This window comes from Charadrius vociferus, unplaced genomic scaffold, assembly GCF_000708025.1.
Source record: "Charadrius vociferus isolate BGI_N301 unplaced genomic scaffold, ASM70802v2 scaffold453, whole genome shotgun sequence".
Taxonomy (NCBI): Eukaryota; Metazoa; Chordata; class Aves; order Charadriiformes; family Charadriidae; genus Charadrius; species Charadrius vociferus.
In genome coordinates, this window is record NW_009647575.1 from 236,929 (window position 1) to 254,120 (window position 17,192).

Below are 17,192 nucleotides of genomic sequence, written 5' to 3' on the forward strand. Positions count from 1 at the left end.
TGGAGCGCTTTCACAGCTTGTTTCTAACAGAATACCACCACCACTGTCATTAATGTATTTAACAGGATTTTGTAGAATTCTACCCCCTGAAGTAGAAAGTATGAGATTATTCTCCATTTCTTGATAAGCTACGTTTCAGAGACGTGACTGATGAAAGAGGCCAACCAGGTCATACAGTGCAAGTTCTTGTCAGGACAGGTTTTATTTTTTAGAGATCATTTTATTGGTGATTTGACCAAACCACTTTTAAAGAAGCCAAGAGGCTCTTGACTATTCTACTCAGGGGTGATGCACTGTTGTGCCATCATTTCCAGAAAGGTTTTCACAACAGCTCACCCCCCTCCCTGATGTAACACAGGACAGAGGACATGACCACATATAGCCTAGCACCCCTGCTTCTCCATACATTCCATTATGTAGCCATCATTTTCTCCACAGCTACACAGTTTTCTTCCTTCTATCAGATCCTGCAATGAAAAACTGCACTAGGTATTTTTTCCAGTTATTTTAGCCTGTCAACCGTTCCACTACAGACAATGATCCCAAACCGATGGGTACTGAAATCAGTGAAAAGATCTCTCACTGATGGAACCAGACAGAAGCAGAAACAGTATAAGGGAAGGAATTCCCTTTCCTGGCTGAAAATGACGTAACTAGTCATATTCCTGGCATAGCTAAATATTACACCAGTTGATCAATGCTGAAGTTCAGCCAATAGCTATTCTCCTAAATATTCAGTTATCAACACTGGTACAGATTGGCGTAATTCAGAGCTATATGAAATAATAGATACATTTCCAGATTACTGAAAGCACTGTGTTCTCTTTGGACACCAGCTCTGGAACTTCCTTTATTTGCAATTATATCATCTGGGAAAGTCTCACAAACCCATCAGAGATACTCAACAATGATCAGCGTCGGCTGTCTGATTCTTGACAGGATCCTAAAAACATCTGCAAATCAAAAAGATGGGGGGAGAGGGAGGAGAGTATTCAGACAAGTAGAAATTACGGATCATGAAGTGCACTGTAACTTACTGTAAGCAGCATATTTTAAGCCATATCCTCACTGTGACAGTAAGATGGGGAAAAGTAAATGTGAAAATGACCTGATCCTGGGCAACTTCTTTGATGCATTTACACACACAGAGGCTCTATTTCAATACCAGCGAAGTGTAGACACCATTGCTTAAAATAAATTTTATTTAAAGTAGATCAAAAAAGCAAACAAACAGTTTCATTCATTCCTTCACTGCTCACACTTCACAGCTCCTATCTTCAAAACTGCCAAGACCTGCAGCAACTACAGACTTTAGTTAGCAGCCAGTTTAGGGTTACAGTTGTGAACCTTCCAACACCAAAATACTGATTTCTGAAATTTCTTATAATTTTATTTCTCTGTGTCACAGGATACTGAGTGGAAAGAGCTTCCTCAGCAGCACGGCAGCGGAGATGGCCAGCCTGAAAGTAACTACTTCTGTCAGCAGCCACTCTGACGACATTAACACCCAAGGCTGGTCAAATCTGGACTGGCCATGTTTAGCATTCCATCAGGAGTGCAATAAACAACTGCTATACACACTGTCATGTCTTTTAAAACAAACAAGTCTCATCTTTCAGAAAGGAACCTTTATTAGATTTACAAAGTTCATTATCAATAATAGCTTATCCCCTATGGGAAAAAAAAATAATCTTAGTTTTGCCTTCATGTTTTGTTCATCATATTATGCCCCTGTTATGTCATTCTGTGTTTTTAATAGTGCTGCATTTTTATTGTTAAAGGAAACAAAGGGCTGTAGCTCTATCATTAATGTCAACTTGTATAAAAACCATCGTCCTCCAGAACTCAGTTGCTTTGGACTTTCTAACTAGGAAAACATTTTCTAATGCAAATAATATTTTATTAATGCCAGAACTCTGAATAATTCTGACAAGCAAACTGCTATTATTTTGTATATGTGCACGCAAGTTCCTGCCTTCTGTATACACGAAAATGCCATCCAGGTATAACATGCCATTTGAAGGGAAAACAGCTCTAGGAATCAGCAGTATACCAGCTCCTTAGGAATCAAACGTTTCCAAATCCTCCCCATGCTTTTAAAGGATGTTAGGGTTTAGAAAATGCACATCTGTGTTACCAGTCTTTTATGAAAAGACTTCATCAGTGCTACCTGAAACTAGCTGTTTCATTGCTGCTAATAAGAACTCTAGAGCAACTTGGCCCAGTGGCCCAGTTGTGTATTAGCACAGAGCATTTAGGGAGGGTATGAGACAGGCACAATATGCTTCTGAGATGGGTGGAAAAAGGAAGCAGTGAATCACTGACCGTGTGTCTCGTGACAGTCAATATCACCTGGTCAAACCAGAAAGTTCCCAGTAGGGCAGGGAAATCCCTGATGGTGAGAATCTGTGGTTCTTTGAATAACAACAAGTAGTAAAAGACAGAACAACCTAGCAGCATCTAGGCTTTCTTGTCAGGGGCTAAGCCTCTGGAAGGCACAGAAAAGCACATTCCTTACTTACTGGTTGTTTGAAATTTGTTGGGAGTCTTCTGAGGCTTTCTTTTAAGAGCTAATTGCACTCTAAAAAAGTAATCTCTTGCTTCAATCAGAGACAAAAAAATATTATTGTTCATGGTTGTTTAATATGTCTTTGAAATTAGAAACTATGTTTCTGTGTTTTTCTTAAAAGCAAATAAACTTTGTCCTAATATCACTGTCAAATTATGGTGTATAGCACAATTTTTCAGAGAAAAGGTCAGTAATAGTTGCAAACACAAATTACATTTTCTAAATCAACACAAGATGCAGTATGCATTCAAACACCAAATGCTACCAAACCTCGATGGTGAAAGAGTTAGAAGAAAAACTTTTGATGATTTTGATGTTTCTGCATAATGTCACAAATAATTTTGTTCAAAAATGTTTGAAAATTCCACATGTAAACTCCCTTAGCAGAATTACAGTAAGGTCCTCTACTTGATCTTTCACACAAAGAGACTTAGAGTTCCTACGAGGTCTAATGAAAAAAACAAAACACCACATGTTAAACTCCCTTAGCAGAATCAGTAAAGGCCCCTACTTGATCTTTCACACAAAGAGACTTAGAGTTCCTACGAGGTCTAATGAAAAAAAAACAAAACAAAACATTGGAAACTTTGCCCTTTCACTGACCAACAATGCTGTATTAAATACTATAGTAGTAATGTTCTTCATGTTTAGCATTCTCCCATAAGGAGATTTTCTTCCCCCTAGAATTTTCCAGATTTCAATTTTTTTTTGAGAAAACACACAGAATATGATAGGATCCTACCAAGTCGAGAGAAACTGAACTATTTGCTATGTCTAGATGATTGTGACAAAACAGTATTCAGTTACAGCCCTTTACCTCATTAAGAGGTGACATTAACAAACTCTTACTGAAACCAGTGACATTAAAGAGGGCTGCTAAGGTACCTTAAAAATAATATTTTTAGAGCTGGTCATAAAATGCAACTAAGAAACAACAGGATACCTGCTCTGTAGAAAAGCGATTGATACTGGACAATGAAAAGGAAACTTCGTCCTATGCTTCTATGTCAAAAAACAGAGGAAAACCAGTATGCATTTGGAGAGTAATAAAGTAGAAAGATCATTCAGTCTAAGGATGGGGCTGACATTCTTTCTCAAAAGAAGGTATACGGGCAACATAGCTGCTAGTGAAAAGTTCAAAAGAGAAGGAAGAAACAATTGCAGTCCTAGAAACAGCTGATAGGGGTATAGCACATAGGCTTTATACTTTAACTGAAATGTATTTAATCTACAGCATACGTGTTACTGTTTGTGACTGCACAAGCACGCATTTGACTTGTATGAGTTAATAACATTCAAGAAATAAACGACTGGATCATACAAGACCTTCTGTAGCTGAAGCCATACTTCCAACTACGCTTTTTACATTATTCTGCACTAAGCTACAGAGTTATTGCAAGCTACAAGCTTGAAAGAATAATAGAATGAAATGGTCATGCCTTCCTCAGTTTTGAGCTTATAAAAATCAATCATACATGATACTACAATCATTTAAAACGCCCATATTTCATCCATAGTCCAAGCAACATTTCTAGTCATAACAAATCCCTTCCACATCCGTCTGATCCCATCGTTTAAGTAAAAATTCAAGTAATGCTCCCCTCAAAGGGAAGTTAGATACAGTGGATACGACGATGATGTGCAGAACATCTATGAGAGGTTTTTGGGGTTTCAGGTGTGTCCAACAAGAAACTTTTCTAGACCTATGGAATAATGGTCTTGACACCACAATTTTTGCCTGTCTAGGCAAGCCACATCACTTCTCATCCAGTGACAGAGAGACCCAGGTACACCATGATTCCTGCCAAGAAAGAGTTCTAATCTTCAATAGCTCCACAGTTCCCATTGGAAACACTCCGGGTCACAAACAACCTAATAAGCACAGTACCAGAACAAACATTATAGACACACTTTCCAAGCCTTTATAACATCCAAAAAGCCAGACTCAAAACGCCACCTGAGTTACTCCCACAACTATTGTAAAAACCTCTGTATTTCCAAAACACCTGCAGTTTAAATGAAAAGACAGGTAGACAGAAGCAGAAGAAGGGCTATTAAATTGGGTGTAGACATCCAAGTCTTAAGAGCAAAATCCCAAAGGATGTCACTTTTCTCCAGTTTTTCCATTGGGCAGAGCTAGGGGTTAACTTAAAGCATTTAAGCTGTAGAACAGCATCACCCATTTGGGTGGGAGGTCCCATGGAGGGGACGGAAACCTGTCCCCTGCATAGACACTCGCTCCTATCAAAACCTTAATTTTTACTTTGGTTTTCAGAGCCTACATTTATAGCAGCTGGCTTGGTTTTGTACAAAACGCAGAATTTCAGCTTCAAATTTAACAGGCACAGTGACACCCTGCAAATACTAACACACAGCTACCCAGATCTTTACTCTAAATTCAGTTGCTTCATTTCATTTCCCGACTAAGTCTTCTTTCATAGCCTGACAGTGACAACTAAAATGATGTAGTTAAAGTAATAAACAGGGAATTTTAAGTAGCCTGTCAAAATAAGTGACATTTATATCATCTTATCTTAAACTCTCATGTAAAGTTCCAGTCAAAGTAACTTCTTCATTATACAATTGAATGTTAAAAGTTACCTTCCCCATTGAAAGATGCTGCATTACCTCTCACAGAAGTTAGTGGGCTCCGCACCATTTCCAGCAACAGCATTTAGTGCTTAACGAGAGCCGTTTCTTCGTTAGAAATATGCTCTTCTTGTTAGCAATTAAACTCTTTCAAAAGCACGTCAAGTCAACAGAAACCTCTGACATTTTCTTTGCAACCTGCTGAGGTATCAGCAAAACCAACAGGCCACTGACTGACCTTCAAGCAAGCTCCGGAGGCTGGAGAGTGCTGTAACTTTAATACACCCAAGGGCAACAATACCACCACAGAAGGAACTCCCCTTTAATTTTTCAAGGTAGCAGAGATGACCTAGTGATTTTGGATTTCTGCCACTCTGATTAAAAAGCCATAAAGAAATGTTTAGTGCTACCCAATGTGAGACAATTAGAAAAAAAATGGTGAGGCCAGGAAAGAAATACACAGTAAAAAGAAATGCTGCGAGAAGGGGCCTCTACTTAAAGTTTCATTCTTTCTGAAATTCCAGCAGTTTTGAATAGCTCACAAATGTTGCATGCTAAAAAGGACTTCCAGTTTCTTTGCACTAACAGAAGCTTTAAAACACTATTTACATTGTTTTGTAGGCTCAGGCATCACCTCTGAAGCACCTACAATGCATTAAACATTTAAATCCCCCCTACTTGTAAAATAGGTGATGTTTTCCCTTCTCACAGAGTATCACTGGCACCAGCCAAGACTTCTTACCGCTTTTGCTTTAAGCTTGATGTTTATTAGAAGACCAGAATGGGGGCAGGTTTTCTTGCCCTTTGAAAGGTTTTTGATTTGTTACTTAACTAAACGTGTTTGTACAGCTTTCTTCATATCTACAAGTCTTTAATCCACAAGATGTCAGTTGAGGCAATAATTATATTAATAAATTGTAGATAGTCTAAGAAGAAAAGAAAGATGGAGAGGCATTTGGAATTAACATGCTGTGAATCAGTCCTGCATCATCCTTTGTCAGTGGCATTAGCAGGCTTTTTTTTTTCTCCCTTCTTGTTGCCTTTTAGTAATAATTTTCAGTGTGTTTGACACATTTCATCTCACTCAATGCACTGAACCCTAATACAAGAGAACACCAGTTTGTCAAACATACGTTATTTGAGGATGCATATCAGTTAATCTTAGGCAGCTGACATTGTCAAAGACAGCCACACTGGTAAGAGCTAAAAACATGCTAGGCAAGTCGGAAAGGGGGATCACGCAAGAACGGAAGCATGGCTGCTGAGACAGCAGCACCACCCAAATCCCTGTCTCTCAATTCTCCCCAACGCAAAAGTCTCCCATGCCAGTTTCAAAGCATACATTTCCACTGCTGTTGACAAAAGGAGTTGCAAATCTGAAAAGACTACTCATCTACCTGGCACAGCATTCCAGCATCAGGTATTTTAAGAGCAAGATGACAGCAAGACTCTGTTCTGAAAAAACTTTTTAGTTGTCTATGTTAGTTTCACAGAAGCCTCTGTGAAGTAGAGCACATGATTAAGTCTTTGCAGCACTAGGGCCAGTATTTGCAATTCAGGGTACCCATATTGTTTTGCTGCTATGGACATTAGAGAGTGAAGTCCTAAAAGGTTTTTTTAAACAACAAACAAACCACAGAGAAAATACCACCAGAGAAAATACTCTTTGCCGCTGCGCATTTACAAGGAAAGCTTTGCATCTATAGGACTTCTGGAAGTAACTCACTTTCTCACGAGAGGGTCAGGTTTTATTTGGGATTTACAACATGGCAATGCTCTAATGTAAATCCCCCAGGCAAAGTGACAGTAAACAGGCGTTGGTAGGAAAGAACAGAAGGAAGACTCCACCAAACATTTTGATAGCAAAGCCTCTAGTCTGCAGTCCAAGATCTTGAAAAGCTCAGGTTAGAAGGAAAATATTCTGACATCCAGCAGCCAGTTCAGAATAAACTGTCTACGGGTTCAAGAGCTGACAACATTCGTTCAGAACACTTCTCTCTTTAAGCAGCCAAGAGTGTCACAGAGCTGCTTTGTTTCCCACATAGGCAGTCCATTCTGTTCTACAACAATTAGTAGTTCCTTGGAAAAATTGTCTTTTAAAGACAAGTGGTCCTAGATGAAAATAATTTCTCCTCAAACTATAAAAAAGAAGAACCCTTTCCACCTGATCCGTGATATAATTTATCTGTTGTACTGGAGACATACATTACAAAAAGAGACAGAAACATTAAGAATAGAATGCAAGAAACATTTCTTTTTCCTATTCTCCATCTCAAAAAGCAGTTTATACTGAAACAATTGTTTAAAAAGAAATCATTGCCATCTCTATAATTAGAAAAGGCACAAAAATCTTCATCCCGAAGCAGGTCAAGTTTGGAAAAGGGATAACCAAGTAAGCACTGTAGAGCACAAAGTGGTTTATATAGCCCAACCTTAACTTCATCATAAGAAACCACCCTCCCAACAGGCACTGGTAGGACTTTTTAAATAAAAAAAACTAGGAAAAGTAGCAGATTTGGGGGGCTGGGTACAAAGAGGTTGCACGGATTTTGTTTTATAGTTTTTGGTAGACAACAGGTCCCCTTGTTCCTTGCTCCACACCTAGGCAATGCCCTAAGTCTTTACAGAGAGAGGAGGATTTCACCTTTCAGAACCAGAATGGGAGAACGGGGTGTAGGTGATGCGCTTCGGAAAACAAATGGCAGTTCTACAAATGAACTCTCCCAAGTACCTGACATAGAGTGGAACAAATAAAAGTCTAAGACATTTAATGCCTGACTCAATAGAAAATCTCCACTTCATTTGAGGGAGTCTTTGAGTCAGTCTTTTACTGCAGAGATGGAAGGAAAGAATTCAGGTACACTTTAATCCGGCCTGCCCCAAATAGATTACTTCAGAGAGAAAGAAACTGTATCTTTAGCAAGTAGCATACACGTAAAGTAATCAGAACTGTAAAGGAGACACCAAAAACTCTTCCTCTTTTGAAGTGCAGTCAGCATCTCCTCTGGGGGGCTGATGAACATACAAAGTTAAAAGAAACAGAAGAACATAATAAACTTGACTTTCATTAATACCCAGGAAGGTCATTATCAATCTGCCCAGACTCTATATACAAAATTTCCTACAATGGTTGTGCCTAGCAGTCTAGGTTTTGGTTGAGACTTCCCTCCCCCTTCCCCCACCTCCCCAGGCCTCTTGCACAATTGCATAATTAGATTTTTCTAAAATATAAACAAAACCTTTCACCCCTCCCATGCAGCTAGCTGTGTCAGCTTTAGAACATACTTTCTCTTTGCAAACACACCAACGTCTTGTGATGGATACTCTGACAAGTGCTGACGCTGCTATGAAAAGCCAATGCTTGGCTACTAGATTTTGTGACAATGCCAGGAGAAAAAAAATAAATTGTTAATTCTTTCCCTCCCACCTCCCGTGGAAACAGGGAATATGAAAATGAGATATTAAAAAACAAAACAAAAACTAAACAACAAATATCCACAATTAAAAGGAACATTTAATACTCCAGAGCTTTAAATTTAGCATTTAATTCATCCTCTAATATCAGGAACGACAATAAGGAAAAAGTCTCCTTCTTCTCCTTCAATCAATACAATCCCTTAAGAGTCCAAGCTTCAAAACATTCACATAAAATATTAGCGTTATATATTTGCAGCAGATAAACTGAACCAGCAAGGCAATCAATCAATTTTCAATTACTTGTGGCAACTAGATAAGATGATAGTGCACACACTAACAACTGACAATAGTCACCTAATGAGCAGGCTCATGTCTTATGGAGTCACGAGCCCCTGGGTTACATAATTAATAATAGCCATTTACAATCATAAATATGTATTTCCTCTTTTGTCTTCACAAAGAAAGTTTATTATAGGTAAACTGAGATGTGCTCATCACAAAACCATCCAGTGTTACTTCTTTTTTGCAAGGACCATACGCCATCTCTTATGTTATGAGGAGGGAGTTCATAAAATGCATGAGTAAAATTTCAGGTGTAGCAAAATTCAATAAACTTAAAAATTTATTTAAAAAAAAACCCCGACGTATTTATTACTTACTACATCGCAGCATTTTTACATCATGTTTTGAATAATGCCATACTTACAACATCAAACTTCTGTGTGATGTTCCCCTGTACATCGAGTAAATAAACTTTGCCATAATGTGTTCCCAGTGCCAAAAACTGTAAAAAAAGAAAGAGACTGATTACATAAACATAAAGGCACTGCAACCAAAACTACCACAAGGCTAAATGAACTCCGGGATGTTTAGCAGATTAATGATTAGCGGCACCAGGGAAAAAGAAGCCACCACCTTCTACAGACAAAGCTTATTTTAACTGCACCTAAAGAACAAAACAGGGCTTCAAGCCTATATTACTGTGATAGTGCAAGTTAGCTGTCAGAATGAGTCATGAGGACCCTCATCCACTGACAACTAATGGTGTGTCTGTAGTCTGTACACACTGCCTGATGGACTGTGGCAGCAAATTAAAAATGCAGCGTGAAAGCATGGGACCACCACAGATCTGAAATAGTTCCTTGATCCTTTCCACCGCTTTGTTTCAATCATAATGGTTTCCTTTGAGCCTTATTTTTAATTTCTCCTGCATCTTTAACATAGAACCAAAACATTCAAACACAGCAAAAGGCTGTGGGTAAGCCACTGCTGAATTACAGAAAGTCTCTGACAGTGCATTTAAGCACACAGATAACCACTGGGTTGGGTTTGCTTTCCTTCACATAGTAACACTCTTACATTAAACACTCTCAAGACAAATACACTTTTCCTCAGAAATCTCAGGAGTTTCATTCTAAAAAACAGTAGCAAAATAAAGAAATCTCCACAAAAATGCATGCTATCACAAACTTATTTTGATGCAAACAGAAAGGGAATTGATTCTGAGACATGTGCTGTTAATTGAACCATGTGAACTACACCTAAACAGAAAAGGAAGAACTTCGGTACTACTTGATTTATGACAAAGGTTTCTTTTATTCCCCCCCTCCTTTCAGCATTACTCAAATAATCCAGGCTCCTCAATTCTCTGTATTTCACTGCATGTGAGCATGCTTCATTGCAACCTATAATGAAATGCTCAAATTTACAGGCACTGCTAAGCGTGTCAGTCAGGCAGCACAATCTTTAAAAAATAACCTTACAGAAAGTCAAGGTTTAAAAGGATTTATCAAAATGGAATTGCTTAAAATGAAATTTCAGTTCAGGCACTTAAAATATGAAGCTACATTAAAAGGAGTCAAAAAAGGGAAAGAAGGGGTTCATTAGAAATTCATCCCCTGCAATGCCTTTCACTCCTGCAAGGTTGCCTTTTTTCAGGAAGAAAAAAGTCCCCCGGGTAAAAAAATCAATACTGGTTAATAAAACATCAGGTGTGCAGACATAACTAGGTATGACTATTCCACTGCACAGGCCTGCTTGAATGCACCAGGTGCCATGACGATTAGTCATCCAGTGCAGACAGCAAGCCTGGTGAAAATATGATGCTTTAGCAGTGAAAAGAAAAAAAAAAATAATTCTGGAGGGAAATTAGTCTGAATACAGAAGCCAGATTTTCAGGATTCCCAGCAAAGTTAAACCGCTTTAATAAAGGCATATTTTACATAGTAACGTATGACTCTTTAGCAGGGCTTTTCCTGGTCTTGCAGGGGAAAAAAAAACACAACCAAACAACAGAACAAAACAGAAAACACCTTCGCAAAACCTATAACCCAGCTTCATTTTTAAGCTCTCTGTTGTAAGAGACCTATTCCTAAAAGACTCCACTACCTGGCTTCTAACAATATTGATCCTTCTCATAAATAGTGTATCTAGTTTTCTGGAAAACTAAAAGTGCTGCGATACCTAAACAGCTTTCCTGTATTGTCACTCTTTGTGACACTATAGTTAAAGCTGTATCTGTGCACATCCTTATAGAAAAACCCTGTTCATCTCTTGGCTTTCAAAATTTACCTGAGGCTCAGGAAAAAAAGGTAACACAAATAGGCCACAGACCAGGAGGAAATGCTTGCCAATTTTCCAGGTATCTGTGTAATTCTAAGTTGTCAAAAACATTTTAAAAAGACTTATTGTTTTCATTCGCACAGTTAAAATACAAGCTTCATCTTAGAGCCTCTTGAGCCATGGCAACAGTCCTTTGAGTAAAAGAAACACAGCACAAGTCAATCTAAAAATATAGCCGAATAATAGAGATAGATCCCTCAACAATAACTGTTAAGGAGCTATTACTGCCTGTGAAAAATTATACATTCAGAAAACAGCTATTATGTTTTACATACTAAGAGTTACTTGACAAATTATTAACTCATACTTTCAGATGATCTTCAGCATTCGTCAATATTTTAAAATGTTATTCAGTATTTACAAAGGAGAAGAAAAATCAGAAAATAAAAAAGCAATTGTTTAAATCACTGACAAAACATAAGAAGCTTCTCCCTTGTAAGAACAAAGGAATGATTCTTTGTAAATTTCTTTACTTTGCATTGTCCATCACTTTCCCCCTTTCATTCTCTTGTATGTCTGAATCCTTACCAGTATCAGAGCATGTGCATTCCCTCTCCTTGTTTTTAACATATTGAATCAGGGAAGGGGAAAAGGGAAGTGTTAGTATGACACCCTTCACCAAAAACTAAAACAACCAAAGAAAAAAGGAATATTGTAATTACTTTATTCTACACCATATTAACAGAAACTCAGCTGTCCTCCACAGCCTGAATATATGCTAAGCTGGGCCCTAGCATGATCAAGTCCGTCTACAGTGATTAAGGTTGCACAAATAAGCACAGTATATGCCAATTTCCTTTCTGAATAAAGGAAAGTTGGGACTGTATCCCAATTCTGGTTTATAACGCTGTCCATAATTAAAATTGAGTGAGCATTTTCCCAGTAGCTTATGTAAACATCCCATGTAACAAATCACACTGCAACTTGAATTGTCACCTCATTTTCTCACTGAGAAAGCGTGCACTGTTCAACACAAGTTTACCATGAATTTTGTTTATATAAGTGTTGGCTTGCACTGCACCTCTAGATTTGGCAGCAATTCTACACAGAAATATACTGATGCATTATAACCACAGAATTCATAACAATACATAACACCAAGCAGAAGTTCTATCTCAGCCACAAAGTCATGTAATACCTTTTCATGCACTGTCATGCAGCTGGCCGCATCCTTCTGGAGAATTTCAGTCACTCCATTAGAAAGCCGTTCATACTTCAGCTTAGGTTCTTCTTCACTCTCATCTTCCTAAATTTGTAAGGGTGTAAGGAAAAGGCAGCAAGAGAAAAAACAAACATTTAGAAGCTTATTTTAAATAAAAACAAATCAAAAGACACCCCAAAACTAGCACACAGCAACAGGCGAAGATGGATCACTACTATCTCGTAAAAACAGCCATTACAATCAAAAGCCAAACTTTCACATTTTTATCATTGGAGGGGGCTTGGGTGTGCTTTTTTGTTATTGATTTCTCTTTTTACTCCAAAGTTCTGGGTGCAAACAAAGACTGCATAGCAGCATACGAATTCAGCTGTAAGAGGCACTTAGTTGATATCTAAAAAGCAGGGGAAAATGTACATGTATACTTTGTTACATTCCCAATTTAGAAGAAAAATATAAAAGGAATGGATATGGAAAAACTGATGATGACAAAATAAAGTGTGCTGCTGTAGCCACAATTAACTCTAAGCTGAAGCATGCAGGTTACAAGAAACTTCAAGACCTTTACAAGATGCTGCACTTCTGTAGGAAGGATAGAGGCAAAATGCTGTGAACAAAAATAAAAAGAGTCCACTAGGAATAAGTTAATTGTATAAAACGCACCAATGGGTTTATGTTAAAAAAAAAAAAAAAAGAAAAAAGAAGAGTATAAATATGTTGTTGCAAAACTGTCTGGGAAAGATACGGAAACAGCATATTCCTATGGATCACCTATATCATCTGCATGTTAGGAACTTTTTCTGGTAAATACCAAAGCTTTCCTTTCTTTTTCCTTTCAAGCATCTTAGGTATCATCACCCAATCACTACTTAGATACAAAGAAAGATGATGCATCAAGTGGCACAGGGTGAAGAGAAAGTAAACTGAGCTAAAAAACACAAGCAGGAAATCCAAAGAACAACCAACACGTTTATCTCTTAGGAAAAGAAAATCCAACTTGCAAAAGAGCTCTCTGGTCATACGCATCTGTCTGTAACAGATGGTCTACTGAAGTACAATGCCAGAGAGAGGTTTCTTAAACTTCACAAAGCCTCAGTTAATACTACACATGCGTAGACAGGCACAAACCCATATATATCCCTTGGTCCTCACTGGGAAACAGTATACTTGCAATAATAGTCTCCTAAACTCACTATTAGTTCTAATGAACACAGCAACATTGGGTGTGTTTCCCCCATAAACCATATCTTTCACTCCTAAGCAACCAGAATGTATCAGTGCAGTGCTCTAGTAAAGGAGCGCCTTTATTTCCCACCAACCACTGCTTTCCAATCCCTACAATAGAAAATAAAAATGCATTGTGTCAGCCTATGGCAGAAGAATTACATTTGTGCAACATTTTCTTGTAGCTAATGATGTGAAAAATAAATTTGAAAGTGAGACATGTTAATTGGTTAATAAAACATACTTTGTTTAAACTGCTTTTGGAGTACTAAAGCCAGGCTTTCCCAAGTTAAATATTATGGCCGTCTACTACGCATGCTATCAGCACACATGGTAACACGTACATACCCTCATAAAAAACACAAAAAAGCCATATGGACCTATGGAAATACTCAATATTTAGCCCCATGCTTATATACATATGTTGCAAAGAGAGTCCCTTTTAAAATGTTATTTGAGAGTTTTATGACAGAATACAAATGAGATTAATATAGGGATGTCAGCAGTCCATGACGTAGCAGGCTGAAGTGAGGTGTCAAAATGTCCACTAAGAAACAATTTTATTCAGTAAATCTAACACTGAACAACTTTCTTACTAGACAGAATGACAATGTCGAATTACAGGGCTGTATATAAATCAGCCAAATTCCTTGTGCCTACAGGTCCTTAATAAATGACTACAGGGTAGAGGGAGGAGAAGTCAAAGAAAAAAGCGTTCATGTGATGGAAGGAGGGTATACGGAGGTATGAGTCCATTTTACAGCAATTAATACATTACTGCTTTTCGTACATTGCTTACAAAGATTACACTTGAAATGCATGGGTAATCATTGAATAAATTCATAAAACTAAAAATTGAACTCCAGTCATCTAGTTTTTATAAGATCCCACATGTTGCTGTAGTCTGGACATCAAATGTGCAACCAACGTGAAAAGTTAATTCTAGTCTCTTGAGTAGTTTGCATAAAAGCATTCATCCATGGACCATTAGATAAAGTTACTGTAAATAAGTTTTGCCTGTCTTATTTATGAGTGAAAACTAAGTAATTCCTCCTGCACATGCATATACAAAAAAACATATACTTTCAAAAGTCAGTGCACCGAAGCATTCTGCCAGGTTTCCGAAAAAGTAAATAAAATGAAAACTTCAAATATCAGGCACAATGAAGTACCCATTTCACGCTTTCCTGACAGGTATCTTTTATGTTAAGTAAAAGTCAAGCTAAAAGGTGAATTGAAATGGGGTGGGGGGACCTTGCTGTAAACAAAACAAAATGAAAAATGTGATTTGGAAAAATACAAGATTCCTCTACTGCTCCAGACTGTACTTCATATATTAAATGCATTTGATGATCCCTTATTTGGAGTATCACAATTTAATCATTTCCAAGGTATTTTTCTATCAGGAAAAGCTTTTATGCAGTCTGAACTTCTAAAGTAAACACAAGCCAGTGTTAATAAAAAGCAAATCAATAATTTTTGTTAAATTTTAATAATCCTGAAAACCTACAAATAAAACCATCAGCAACCTGAGTTGAGATGACAGTTAGCTGCGTTTCTATGACAACCTAGAGGAATCGTACAAGTCCTGACTTGCAGCAAAGCTAAGATATAAACAGAGTGACATTTACCCCATACAAGAAAACTCACAGCTTTCCTTTTTTAAGAGGGGAAAAAAATAAAAATCAATTTCTCAACTAACATGGATTTTTACTAAGTGTATGGCACTTTTAATTAAAGAGAAGTCCTTTAAACCATCCTAAAGGATTCTAAACATTTGAAAAGAAATTCTATAGCACTGCTCCTTGTACCACTGCTTAACACTACTTCTGTATTTTCTGCCTAAAAAAACCCCAAGCAAAACAAGACCAACAACACTGAGTCTTGAAATTCTTGTCAAATGTTTTTGGAGAAAAAGAAATACATACTGCATAAAATGTGTAAAGCGTTCTGCACATGGCAGTCTAAATTCTGCAAGGGATGGAGACCCACATAGCTGACAGGAAGCTACCTTTGTGGTGTTATAAAACAAATAATAACCCTTTTTCAGCCACAGGAATGCTCATTTGAAACTCGTATTTTGTTTAGTTTGCTACTTGCCTTTTACTGCTGAAGTTAGAAGGCAAGTTGCTAAAAATACGCTGTAACTAAACTGTAAAGAACAGGTATCCGCAAACATTTCCCATTGAAAGCACATTTCCAACTGAACGAAATATCCAAATTAATCAGTAAGACTTATACAAATCCCTTCCTACTAAGAGCTCTTTCATTTGTCCCTGTGGAACTCCTGAACTGAAAACAAGTTCTTCTTTCTGCACCTAACACCTAGGAGGTCTGAAACTCACTACCAACTCTTCTGGAGCAGGTTTACAAAACTGAGGAGAGCTGCAAATGTGCAATAAGCTCTCAAAAGGCCAGTGCCAGTGCGAGGGATGCTCATCCGCCTTTCAGCATGCAGGTTCGCAGCCTTCTTCAGATATTCTGCCCCATCTTTGCCTACAGGAACAACTGCGGTGGAATCGTGAGTAGAAAAAAAAAAAAGGAAATCGGTCCTCGCGAAGAAAATTTCCACAAGGAACCTGTGGGCAGCTCCCGGAGTTATTCCATTAGCCCACATTTGCTCCTGCAGCAGAGGATCTGCCCACAGGACAGTCTGTCACATGAACTACATGCTCTACTGATTGCGGATACTCTAATTATGTTACGGGCACTGACAGCAAAGTGTCATCCTTCCTGCACGATTTGCCCTCAAAGTTTTTCAAAGCCTTTATGGAAATAAACGGTGCATACATTATAAGGCAAGTGCCCTTCCTCTTTACTGCACATCTTCTGTCCAGTCCCAGCTAGAATTCCAATTACTATAGGCGGCCATTCCAGCATTGTTTACGCCTCCAAGTTTTGACCCTGCAAAGCATTTAAACTCAAATAAAAAGATACCTGAGATCCATCACTCAAGCAATTTCAAAGGAGCTACACTCACACCCCACTGCGAGAAGGCCCCGGTGTCATAGGCCTTCCTAAAAGGCCATGTCTTGAAAAAAAGAAAAAACAAATAAAAAAAAAAACAAACCCGCAGTTAATTTTTTTTTTTTTTATGCTTTCTTTCAAGTTCACGTCAATTTCAGAGATTATAAGAAAAATGTTAAATTAGCTTTATTCCTCCTAGCTTAAAGGCCACTAAAGGTGTTCTGCCTCTGTGTATCTGAACAGCTAATGTTTAGGACACATTCTAAAACCTCATTTAAAAAACAACAAAAAAAACCCTACTCTGCTGCCAAAGTGCAAACCCAACATTACTGCTAAAAAGTGAGAAGAGGCTACTTAGCAATTTGTGAGAGTAACTTTTCTTGACATTTAATACGGGCCAGATCTTTGAAATCCACAGAGAACCCACTAAGAAATCACTACGTTTTTTATTTAAACAGTCATCACTATCACATAGGAGAAAAAATTAAACTAACTAGTTAGAGCTTCAGAATTATGCATTTACAACTATATGAAAATCTCCAGTAAAACCAAAGAAATCAAGTCCATTTTTTTTGAGTTAAAATAAAGGTTCACAGAACATGCTCAGTTATGCAAAGATGAATAAACACATCCCTAGTGCTCTGC

General features: G+C 37.8%; 1 protein-coding gene across 2 annotated transcripts in view; it reads right to left on the reverse strand.

Annotated features, from left to right (window-relative positions):
• The window catches only part of VPS41 (vacuolar protein sorting 41 homolog (S. cerevisiae)), a 105,393-nt gene that overhangs the window by 76,339 nt on the left and 11,862 nt on the right, over positions 1–17,192 (reverse strand). The window contains exons 2-3 of one of the 2 annotated variants that reach the window (XM_009880918.1): positions 12,336–12,443; positions 9,282–9,359 (exon numbers count right to left, since the gene is read on the reverse strand). In XM_009880918.1, the coding sequence (XP_009879220.1) occupies positions 9,282–9,359; positions 12,336–12,353 (96 nt within the window). In that variant the 5' untranslated portion in view covers positions 12,354–12,443. Of the gene's footprint in view, positions 1–9,281; positions 9,360–12,335; positions 12,444–17,192 lie in introns of those variants that run through there. The other variant, XM_009880919.1, reaches the window with a different exon arrangement.